The sequence below is a fragment of the Oreochromis aureus genome, linkage group 6 (assembly GCF_013358895.1).
Source record: "Oreochromis aureus strain Israel breed Guangdong linkage group 6, ZZ_aureus, whole genome shotgun sequence".
Classification (NCBI taxonomy): Eukaryota; Metazoa; Chordata; class Actinopteri; order Cichliformes; family Cichlidae; genus Oreochromis; species Oreochromis aureus.
Window position 1 is genome coordinate 31,198,138 of NC_052947.1, and position 11,941 is coordinate 31,210,078.

General features: G+C 37.4%; 1 protein-coding gene across 1 annotated transcript; it reads left to right on the plus strand.

Annotated features, from left to right (window-relative positions):
• Positions 1-5,954: 5,954 nt before the first annotated feature.
• Positions 5,955-11,891, plus strand: tmed1b (transmembrane p24 trafficking protein 1b). Its single transcript, XM_031727488.2, has 5 exons — positions 5,955-6,247; positions 7,575-7,672; positions 7,768-7,957; positions 10,603-10,770; positions 10,876-11,891. Exons 1-5 carry the CDS (start codon positions 6,050-6,052, stop codon positions 10,924-10,926), a joined length of 705 nt encoding a protein of 234 aa, XP_031583348.1. The 5' UTR covers positions 5,955-6,049; the 3' UTR covers positions 10,927-11,891.
• The last annotated feature ends 50 nt before the right edge of the window (positions 11,892-11,941 follow it).

Below are 11,941 nucleotides of genomic sequence, written 5' to 3' on the forward strand. Positions count from 1 at the left end.
TGAAAGTGTGATTCATCTTCATGTAAATGTGGACAGCTAAGTAGGAGTACAGAAATGCAGACAGTCTATGTTGGTTATCGTTCTTTTTTTTTGTTGTTCTTTCGCATTTCCTGTTTCATAATGCAATCTTCGTTTTGAATTGTGATACTGAATGCTTTCTTTTTCTCTCTGCTGCTTAAGCACTGTGTCTAATGTTATGAAGAAATGCTCCTTTTGGTATCCTCTTTATCATAACCTGAAACCAGTATTTTTACAATCTGTTTTCTGCTGTAGGAGGGGGAAGTTTGACGTGACATACTCCATATGGTGAAACTTCACACACACACTTACTGATTTGCTACTCGCACACTATAAATTACTACTTCAGACACATACATTTAGACACACAAACAGAGACATGCAGTGTGTGCACAGGGCACTTGCAAGTTGCAAGGAGGGCAGAGACAAATCTGCTGCCAAGGAAGGCCTGACTGTAGTTGTTGTGGTCGTTGCATACTGAGTCCAACATGAATGTCAAAATGAACAGACTCTGACAGACCCAGTGGTGAGTTACAGTAAAAGTGCTAAGACAAGCAAAAAAGCAAGACTAAGGGAACTTCTTTAATTTCAGAGAGAGTATAAAGTTGACTAGTTTTAGACACATTAAGAGAAATAAAACCTACTGTAGGAAACCTACTGATACATTCACACACATAGCTATGAAGTTAGAAAGTGGGAGAGAAAGTGAAGGCAGAACTTTGTGATTTACACAAACCCAGCATGTACAATCCCCATGTAGGCAGGGAATTCCTGGTTAAAAATGCACACAATCCAAATAACTTTCATTGAAATAAATTTCAATAAATCTGTATTACTAAGAAATTAATAGGTCAATTAGCCCTCACACTAACAAGTAAAGTATAACTTAATACTGTAACAATACATAAAATGCTAGTCAATGAATAATGTATTGAATGTACTGTAACTGTAACTTTATGGCTCTTGAGATGAGATGCAAGGAAATTATCAAGAGCAGCACAGTGCAATGAAAGAAAACGGGTCAGGAAACAAAATGTCAGGGAGTGCAGACACTGAAGAGGAAGCATTTAGTTTGAGGAAAATGTCAGTTCGGTATGACTCTGAGTGTAACTGCAATACTTGCATTTACTTTTAAGTAAATGAGATGTGAAAATGAAATGAAAATCTCTGTAACTGTGTTCACCCAAGCAGTATCAGTGAAAATCTACCATGTTATAGAGTCCCTTAAACAATAGAACTGGAGTATCAATCATTTGGGGGTGCGGGGGGATCTAGAGCCTGTTATTAAAGCTGTGTAATAATCTCCAAGAAAATACTCAGTGAAAGGGTTTTTGCTTGTTTGAACTGGACATGCTTTTAATGGCATTTGGGTTTTTTTACAGTGTGTTTACTGTTTCCTTTGCACTACCTACCTAGTTAGATAGTTAGTTTTAGTTAGATAGTTAGTTTTTGTTAATTTATGTTGTAATTTATGTTAGGTCAGTCTGTCCTGTCTCTAGTTAGCTAGTTTAGTGTTTTCTGTTAATTTATGTTGTAAATTTACATTGCATGTAGCACCTTGGCCCTGGAGGAACGTTGTTTCGCTTCACTGTGTACAAACTGTATATGGTTGAAGTGACAATAAAGCCAACTTGACTTGACTTGACTTGACTTCATTTTTGAATGAATACTCTTAATAACATTAGCGACATTATATCGGTATTATCTGAACATATAACTAACCACATCTAGTTCTCTATTCATATTTACAATAATAATTGCCAGCTTATTTCACGACAACCTTACTTTTATGCAACCTTTTGGTTTTACTTTAATGTGGTTCAGCTTTAATTAATATTAGCTACTCAGCTAAAGTTAGCTGCTAAGCTACTTTTAGCTACTCTATCAGTAGTGAAAGCTAATAGTATGTGGTTTAAGTTAGTAACTACAAGAGACACAGCCCTAAATATACCTTAAGGAGAAAAAAAAAGGTTTTACTTACCATGCAGTTCTACAGCAGTAGCTAGAATGTGGATTTAATTCAGTGGACTGCTTTGTATTTATCCACAGATAAAGACAAAGAAAATGTGGGGTGCCACCTGCTAACTTTTGCCACTTTTTGCCTCCTTTTTGCCTTCCCTAACAGATCCATGCTTTCATAAACCAGTTGATTTTAACACACATATTTGAAATCAAATCCGTGGGCCCTTAATATTGATAGATTAAATTGACATATATTTCTGTGTAATATTACACATCTGTAACCACTGTTGCTACCATGGTATTACTTGGATGTTAACTGGTTATAACTTTGCTAATTGAGTGGTAATAACTTAATAATGTAATAATAATAATGTAAAATTGTGGAAATTACCACTTTATTACATTCTTGTTTCTGCCTTGTTACCCTAATATTACCACTTTATTACTGAGCTGCAATAGAACGTGCTACCATACTTGTTAAGGCAGTAACTAATTATCCTGAACTTATTAAAATAAAATACAATAATGAAATTAACATCAACAAATGATATATGTTCAACAAATGTGGAGTGGATATTTTGAACAAGAATACATGAATACAAGAATGCGTTTATTTCAATATGAGCCATTTCTTTTTTGTAATTTCCATTCGTAATGGTTCATTATGTGCATTGCCTACTTTAATCATCTTTGATGCTTATTTGCGTAAAAATAATTTGTATCTATATCTAGGGAAAACATTTGTTTGGGCTGTGGTTGGTACTAAAAGAGCATAAAGTAGGGCAACAGACAGAGATGGATGTGTCAAGGGGTGTCACAGTTTGTGTCCTATTTCAGAAGTTACCCATTTTCCTTGTAACCAAATGTGCTGATTATACAGACTGCAGAGTGGTAAACTGTGTCTGCAAATGTAACAGCACTGTTTCACACAATCACTCTATTTAGTACACATAAAAAACTGTCTGCCTTGGTGCAGGACAGAAATTGTAAACACATTATAAATCTGCAGACTTTCCCTTTCAGGTTATGTAAACGTTAAGGACAGAACTCTTACATACATTTTAAATCAAACAATCCAGATGCGACTGAAATCCGCACTTTTATCTAAGTTAATGGGTTTGACAAAAAACTAAACCAAAAACACTGTACAACGGCATACATTTAATGTATTATTTTTAAGACACTGCAGTCTGCCAGAAGTCTAGAAGTTATTCTAGAAGTTCTGGACATCACCAAATATCATGTCAGTGCTTTGTCAGACCTTTACTACAGATATCTTCCGTTTCAGCATGTTTGCGGGGCTTTCTGCGTTCAGTTTTCCATTCACTAAATGAAAAGAATGTTCTCCTGGCTGGAGATCAGGTGACTGACTTTCATTCACTGACTTTTCACTTTCATTTCATTTCCTTGCCTTTAGAAACTTTTGGGTTGCTTTTGCTTTGGGTCATTATCCATTTGCACTGTGAAGTGATGTCTGATCATATGGAATTCTTTGGATCATGAGTTGTTCCTTTCCTTCTCTAGCTTTCTCTTCCCATATTTATGGTACATGTCAAACTTGGTTAATGTGTCAAAAGTGTTTTTTGTCTAGGCTGTCTCGGCTCTTTTATATGTTAACTGGTCATTTCTAATCTGGGAAATCTCTTCTTAAACGTAACCAGTGGTTTGTATGTTGTTGTAAACCCTCCATATTTTAATGAAGGTGTCTCCTCATTATAGACTTTCACAAGTGTGTAAGTAGATTATAGACTTCTTATAGAGTTGTACTTTACTGATCATAGACCTCCATAGACCTCCAGAGCTGCAGCCACCCCCATTGTTTGAATATATATCCACTGTGGTGGTGTACATGGGAAAAATAACCAAAGAGTGTCAATATCCAATACTTTTTAATCGAAAAGTGAATTGTCATAGAAGGACAGACACTGCTGCATATGACACCAATAATAATGATCATTAGGTTTTATTTAGGCTTTGGAAGAAATATTGAATACTGGCTTTGCTTGCTGATTGGCCAGTTTACTAAAAAAAAAACCCCGAAACAATTCATGACTTCAAATGTGAGAAGAATTTCTGTCAAAAATAAAAGTCTATTTTCAGTTTTGTTTTTCATTTTATAGTGTTCACTGATTCGTTTATTAAAAAAAGAAAAATGAACAACTGAAACCATGCAATGGAAAAAGCACTGAGGTGGCACCAAAGTACTAGAGGACTGTACTGTTAATATGTCACAAACATGAAATAATGAGAATTACTGGTGAGATATAATTAGGTGCATTTACTCAAATGCATCACTAAAGTACAGTTTTCAATGTATTCGTAGCTTACGAGGTATTTCTGTGATATAGGAGGCTACAGTACTGTAAATATAGATATAGATTCCATTCTGTATAATGAGTACTTTTACTTTATCCATCGTAAGTATATTTTGATGAAACATTTGCCATCTTATTTAGGCATTAGAACTACTATTGTCAAAGTCTTTTTAGTTTATGGACCACATACAGCCCAATTAAATGTCCAGTGGCCCAGATAAGTAAACCAATAGCATAATAACCTATAAAAAAAAAAACCCCACAAAAGCAAAAATCCCTCCTTTTTTGTGTGATCGTAAAAGTACATGTGAAAGTGTTTGCATTTAATAAACCATCCAAAACAGGCAGTGAACAGCTTGAGAGTTCTTCAGAAAAATAAATGCAATTTCAGCAATATTTCTCAGTGTTAATATCTCACTTTTTATGAGAAACACTGGGAATTACGACAGCAAAGATCAGGCGCTTTACCGTCTTAGCTCAGTGTGGTTAGGAAAACTGGGGGTGATGCCTTTGCCAGTAAGAAGGAAGTTACACTGATCGTGATTTAGCTCCCTGGGTGTGTGTACAGTGGTGATGTTATGGACAGGCCTGTGGACTCTAGGCCCGTCAAAAACAAACACCATTGTGCCCCCTCAGCTGAATTCTACTGAGAACACGTTTACATCTATGAGTAAAACTAAGTCACACAGTTTGGTAGTGAACAATTCATCACTGACACCTCATTGTGGGAATACCCAAGATCATCTTTATTATTCCATTAATAGTAGCTTAGTGCATTCACAACAACCATGGAAACTAGCATGAAGAGGACACTAACTCTGGACTGCATTGACCTTTGCAAGACAGACTTTGCAAAAGTATCTCTCAGTTGTCTCTTTGGATACATTCACCAGCTTCTGAGGCTAGCTATGAAGTATGATCTCACTCAGAAATTACAAAACAAATGAAAATGTGTTGAGGATGTTCTACACTTACAGTTGGCGACTCCAACTTCATTAATCCATGTCGGCACCTTGAGAAAATATTTCTCTTCTGTTGCACAGTATACTATATGAGGGATATTTTTGTACCTTAAATAATATTTCTCCACAAGCACAGTATGGTTGCTATTACCCATACAGGATGATGTGTTTTAAAGTCGGTTTATTCATACATTGGTTGTGTAGCCTGTAAAAGTGGGTCAGTATATGGGTTGTCATGAGGATTACAAGATTGTCCCTTGCAGCACTTTATTTATATATTTATTTTACTGTACATATCGGCTTATAACTTTTGTTTTGGTAGCATGTGTCAGTACACATGTCTACTCAACTGCTAAATGTCTCCTTGTCAAAGTAAGTTGGTTGGTTGTCCCAGTTCACATGCTCTGGTGCCGACTGCATGAGCCTTAAAATCATACACAGTGTTTTTATGGCAATTTTTAGAGTGCATTTATCTGAATTTCACATAGACCCCCATACTGCGTTGTTCTCCCCCATCTCTGGGAGCGCGCCTGGTTAACTGACTAGGTCGCATTTGTCACTGCATCCGGAGTCCTGTCAGTAGCGCATGTACAAGCTGACTCAGCGAAGCCCTCAGCCCTCACTGATTGGAGGAAGACTGCTACTCTTCTTTCTCTGATTGGCCCGCAGCAGTACCCTCTATTGCGGGCCTCCACCCAATCCCGGCATCGTAAAGTTCTGCTGCGGAAGAGGAGATGCTAAGGAGATGGCTCAACTTAGATAGCCCTGTGTTTTTCCAATAATATTTTCGCCATGGATGCACTTTGGAGGAAATCGAGAAGCAGAGGACGGCTGCTTGTGTTTGCAGCAGTCTTTGTGTGGTATGCAGGGTCTGTGAGCTGTTTCGGTCAGAGCCAAGACAGCGAGTTTACGTTTCTGTTGCCAGCAGGAAGATCCGAGTGTTTCTTTCAAAACGCAATAAAGAACGGTACGATGGAGGTCGAATATCAGGTAACTGTGTGTGTGGGGTCCGAAGAAATAACCACTCAATGTCTGCACAGTTTATTTCATAATAGCAGCGATAGCGGAACATGTTGTAGATGCCTTGCGTCACTCCTTTCAGCTAACGTTAGCTGACATGCATGTATGCATGCATTGTGCAGGTATTTTCATAAGCCAACGTTAACGTCATATTGAAGAATCTGAAGTTATTACCAATGCATCTTTTGTTCCACATTTTTCTGAAACGGTGAGCAAGTCAAATCAAACCAACACGTCAAGTCAAATCAAATCTAATCTATCTGCCACCGTTTATAAATAAGGTGCTTCCCGAAAGTCAGATGCGTTCCCTGTACAGATCAATGATAACAAAATAGCGTACCGGAAATAACATAAGATTCTTAATGAGTCACGTGTGTGATGGTTCCAGATCCTGCTGTTCGAGATAAACCCAGTGATGCCAACTCATTGTAGTTCTTGACCCAGCTAGTACTAGGACTAATACTAGGACTAGTAAAACCATGGTTTAACAACCCCCATGGGAAATGTCTATGCCAGTAAGAAGTGTGTAAAACTGACAGTGACTCAGACCTCAGTTCAGACAGTCTTTTCATACTGATTCATTGTGATTCTGTGTGATGCAAAAGGAAAGAAAGAAGAAACAGTGAAGTTTTTCTTTTTTTCTTAAAAAAAAGTTTGTGAGTAAAAGTGTTTGACCAAAATAGTTATGAATATGCAGTAGTCTTTGCTCCATTTTCTTAGGATTCATTATTTGCTGTGTAAAATCAGACAGCAAAGAATCAGCAACATCACCAATCTCATTAAACGCCAGAAATATTAAACAGTATCTACAATAATAATGCAAATGATAATGTAAAAAACCAATATAACAAAACTAAATATAACAATAGAGACCAGTTGGAAGACCAGCTGAACACAGAAGTAGAAAACTAACTGTTGGGCATGGTATTAAAAGTTGTATTCTGCAGAAAAATCACAAATTGTGCAATATACAAAAAACAATGTGGGACCCAATGTTGTGAAATTATATTGTTCTAATTAGATGATTTAGTCACTTATCTAACTTGTTGCTGATTCATGGAGGAAGCTATTATATTACCTTTATGACTGTCCAAACAAGGCAGCACCTTGTGAGTATCAATTTAAACAGGCTTTAAGACAGGAAGTTCTACAAGTCAGCCTGTTGTTTGTTTAGTGGGAGAGTCCCTCTTGAAAGTGTTAGTATTAGTTTGGCTAGAGAGTTTTCTTTTACTGCGAAATGTTTGACATTTGAATTTGAAGGTGCACAATGTGCTTATGTGAATGTCTATTTTTCCAGGTGATAGCAGGTGCTGGCATGGATGTAGACTTCACTGTACTCTCCCCTCAGGGCATCCGGCTCATATATGAGTCGCGACGCTCTGATGGAGTCCACGTGTAAGTGGCCTGAATCTGTGATCGTTCTTCATATATACCCTGTGGGTTATTACATCTTAGTTTATATTTGATATTTTCACTCTCTGTTCTTTCAGGGTGGAACCCACAGAAGAGGGAGACTATGAAATCTGCTTTGACAACAGCTTCAGTCGCTTCTCAGAAAAGATGGTGTTCTTTGAGATCATTATTGAGGGCCAAGGAGGAGATGTGGGAGGAGATGATGAGTGGGCAGGCTTAGAGGAGCCCGAGGGAAGCCTTCTTGAATACAAACTGGAAGACATCAGGGTGAGTTTTAGGTTTTGGAATTCAAACAGAAAAAGGGCAAAGTGCATCATTTGTTCCATTGATAAAAATCCTTTTACTGTCATTGATACCTTATTGTGTAATTAACGTCACCACCAGGAATTAAATATACCGCAGCTTTTTTGTCATCAGTTCCACACACCTCGTCTGGTTTTACAGAAACTTCCTTTAGAGTGTGTTGTTTATAGTTATAAAAATAGTTCCCAAGTGAGGACGTCTGGACATTCATTGCAAGTAGCTCAGTCCAGTTGAAATTGAGTCATCATAAAAAAATTAATTCAAGTGAATCATAAAACACACACAAAATGCTCAAAACTGTCATCATGATATTTACAGTGTGTTTACTGATTCACGGTGAACTCATGCAGGCCTGAAAGCTGCTTTTCGTTGACTCAAAAGGATATGGTTTTTGATTCGTTCACATAAATACTATATAATTTTTATAGTAATTTACTGTTATTTAATTTCTATTTACCTTAACTACTGTTTATATCCTCTTCCCTTTACTTTGATAAGTTATTAGTAAAGTTAGTTATTTAGCCACAGTTTGTGGGTGACTTAGACACTGTGATGTCATCCATCGCAGTGTCTGGGTTTAAAGCTTCAAAGCATTTTGGACACCTGCAAATGCTGTCTGTTTGTTTTTGTGGCTTAAATTCACCATATTTGGGCAGGAGATTGATAGTGCTCTGTAACTGGCTATCACCAGACAGCTTGGTTAGCAACTGTGTTAACACAGAGTATGCGTGTGGCACACCAACACACATATGCCTGCCAATTATTGCAATTAAAAGCCAAAGGAAATACTCAAAATTCACTCACAAAAACTGGAGAACCAATTTCTTGGATGGTGTCACAGGCAGACAGTATTTGCCATACAGTCTATTAAAAATTCTCCAAAAATGGGGAAAAAAGCACAAACACAGTGTAGCGAACCAAGTGAAGCACAGGAGCTACAGATTAGCCTGTGTCGGCGTGTCTCTTAGTTCATGTGGACACACTCCCCAGATAGAAGAATATTACCAAAAAAAAAATCCATGCTAGTTTAGTTGTGACAAATGGGGCAAACTGTTCATAGAGACCAAAATCACTGTAAACATGCTTTTTAATGGTGTAAAGTTGGACATTTTAACATGTGAGTTTGTGTGTTGACTTGCTTTTGGAGCTTCAAGTGGCTTCAAGAGGAATTTGACTATTTTTGGCACTATTTTGCCTTGGCTTCGTTATTTGGCCCTGGTGGTTGCCACTTGGTTTTAGTGTTCTTTGACTGGCGTCCTCTTTTAAAATTACATTACACTGTTTAGAAAAAATTTCATTTCACTAGAAATACTTCACTTTGCTTTTAGTGTGTAACATCTGCGTCACACTAAGCATGTTGTAGGAAACTCAAAATGGTAAAATTACATAAATATTTCATTGGCTCCAAAATTATATATGGAAAGGAAATGCACACTATGACAAATGGTTATTTATTTACGTTATTTTACCTCACCGGATATTAAGGGAGGAGAAAATAAAAAACAACCATCATACAGAGAAACAGTGGGTGAGAAGAGGACAGGAAGATGTGACACTGAGAGATGAATGACTTGATCACATCTTAATAAAGCCTTTCTAACATGTGATCATGTGGTCATTTACAGTTGACTTACGACGCAACTTTCCACGGTGGTTATACAGACTTAGAAATTAGCCACAACTTAACCATATGTCTGAAGCGTATACTCCAACACTTATCTGTGATGCGATCAGATCATTATAGTGCTTGAGTAAAAGGGAACAGAATTTCTTTTGGGGTTTTGAACACATGTCAAACTATTTTATTTAACCCCACTAGAGATGATGGAGAGTCCCATATATGCAAGTACTGGTGTTAAATACCTGACTCCCCATCAGCTTATGAAACTGATAAGGCCTTTCAGTTGAAAGGTGATTTTTCAAAAACCTGAAAGATGTCCAGCTGCTTTTGACCAACACTTACTACACATACTAGTATGCTTCTGCTACTAGCCTCTACTTGGATAGTGTTTTTAGAAAAGGAAATCATACGTCTTTTACCTGTTAATCTTTGATCTTCAGCTGGAACAAATTGTGCTTGGGCTGTGAGAAACAGACAGGCTGGGGAAGTGGGAAAGTTTTAAAAGACAAACTAATACACTCTTGGTTTTGTTTTGTTTTTGTGGGATTTTGCTGATGATATAGAAAATGTCAAATAACATCTGCTTCAATCTTTAGGCAGTGTTTGACAGTTTTGAAGACTTAAATACTGATGCACCTGCTGGAAAAACATTGCCTACTTGGCAAGTCAAACTAGTTAAACTAAACCACACGATTGCTGCATGACGTATTTTGGGTTTTCTAGCTGACAAACTTACATTTGACATGAACTGAAACGGCACAGAAAACACATATCTTTCAAGTTCTGTTTCGACACCAAAATGGAAGTTTAGAAAAGTCATTAAGCCATTCTATTTCTTCCACTTTACCAACTACACAATTGAAAGCTCTGTACTTCTGAGACCAAGCATAGCCTGTCATTTTTTCCCCTCTCATTTCTTTTTCAAAGCCCATAAATCTTTGCTCCCTGTTGCTATCCATGTTTTCATGCCGGGCCTCATTCCCCTCAGGAATCCATGGAATCTCTTTACAAACGCTTGGAGCGCAGTCGACAGATGCAGACGGTGCTGCGCGCTTTCGAGGCACGGGACCGAAACCTTTTGGAAGATAACCTGTGGAGAGTCTCGTTCTGGTCGTGTGCCAGCGTGGTGGTGATGTTGTGCGTGGCTCTTACGCAGGTAAATAAACATCTCAGCTTCACAACCTCAATAAGAGAAAATGATTTGTTTTGTACTTTAGGGAGACACTTTTCAAACCTGATATCCCGCCATCTTTGTTCACAGGTCTACACAGTCCGCAAACTGTTTGACGATAAGCGGAGGGTCCGCACATAGAGGGATTATTTTGAAGTAATACATGACAGACCGGAAAGGAAATCAGCTGAGAACAAGGCATTTGGTTACCCATTCAAATTATTAGTATTGTGTATTATTGCTCTTATAAATAAATTGTACTGAAGTTGTATTTAATTTCTGAGACCTTGTTCCACATTTCTTTGTGAGCAATAAGTAACATTGTTACACCCTTAAGGGTAACCAGATGAGTAAAGGGTTTAGGAAGTTTAGGTTAGTTAGTCATTTCTGTCATTTAGTGCCTTTAACGTCAGATCTTACCACAAGCCATCGAGGAAATGTTGTCCTGTAACTACTGTCCCATACTTCTGAAACTGTGTAAAGGTTTTGGGAAATTTTCACCAAAGGTGTCATTACCTTTGAAGGTCAATTGTGTGACAACACTTAACAATTGATCTGTGTAACTTCTTTGACTGCTGGTTTACAGGGGATAACATTGTGCAATAGTGTTGCTGGCTTATTTGTCCTCAACAGATCCTGCCATTGTAACAGTGATTTAAATTGACATCACTCCAAGTTTTTCCTTGGTTATAGCCTTAGGGATGTTTTTCTTCTTCTTTTGAGAGGTTACTGATTTCTTGTTACGTGCCATTAAAGGACATGCTGACATACTCACAAATAAAAATGCAGAACAAGAATGAGGGATTATTTTCACAGTGATTAATGATGACAAATATGTGTCAGTTCTCTTTTAGATATACAGGATGTATGTGAATGTTGGTTCATGTATATATCAGGATTGTTTCATGCATGTTTGGTTTCTGACATTTTGGCTTTTGGGGAATTAGATCGGCTTTTTTTTCTTTCTGACGTTTGTGTGTGAAAAGAATGTAATTTTGATTCTACTCAGCTTTTTATTTTTTACCAGATGCATTGTGTGTGAGATACTTAAAAATCAAGTTTTCATGGGAGTCACTGATCAGAATAAATGCATTTTTACACAGAAATACTTTGATGTGAGGATTTTTTTCGGGATAAAAAGCAGCTGCAAACAGAA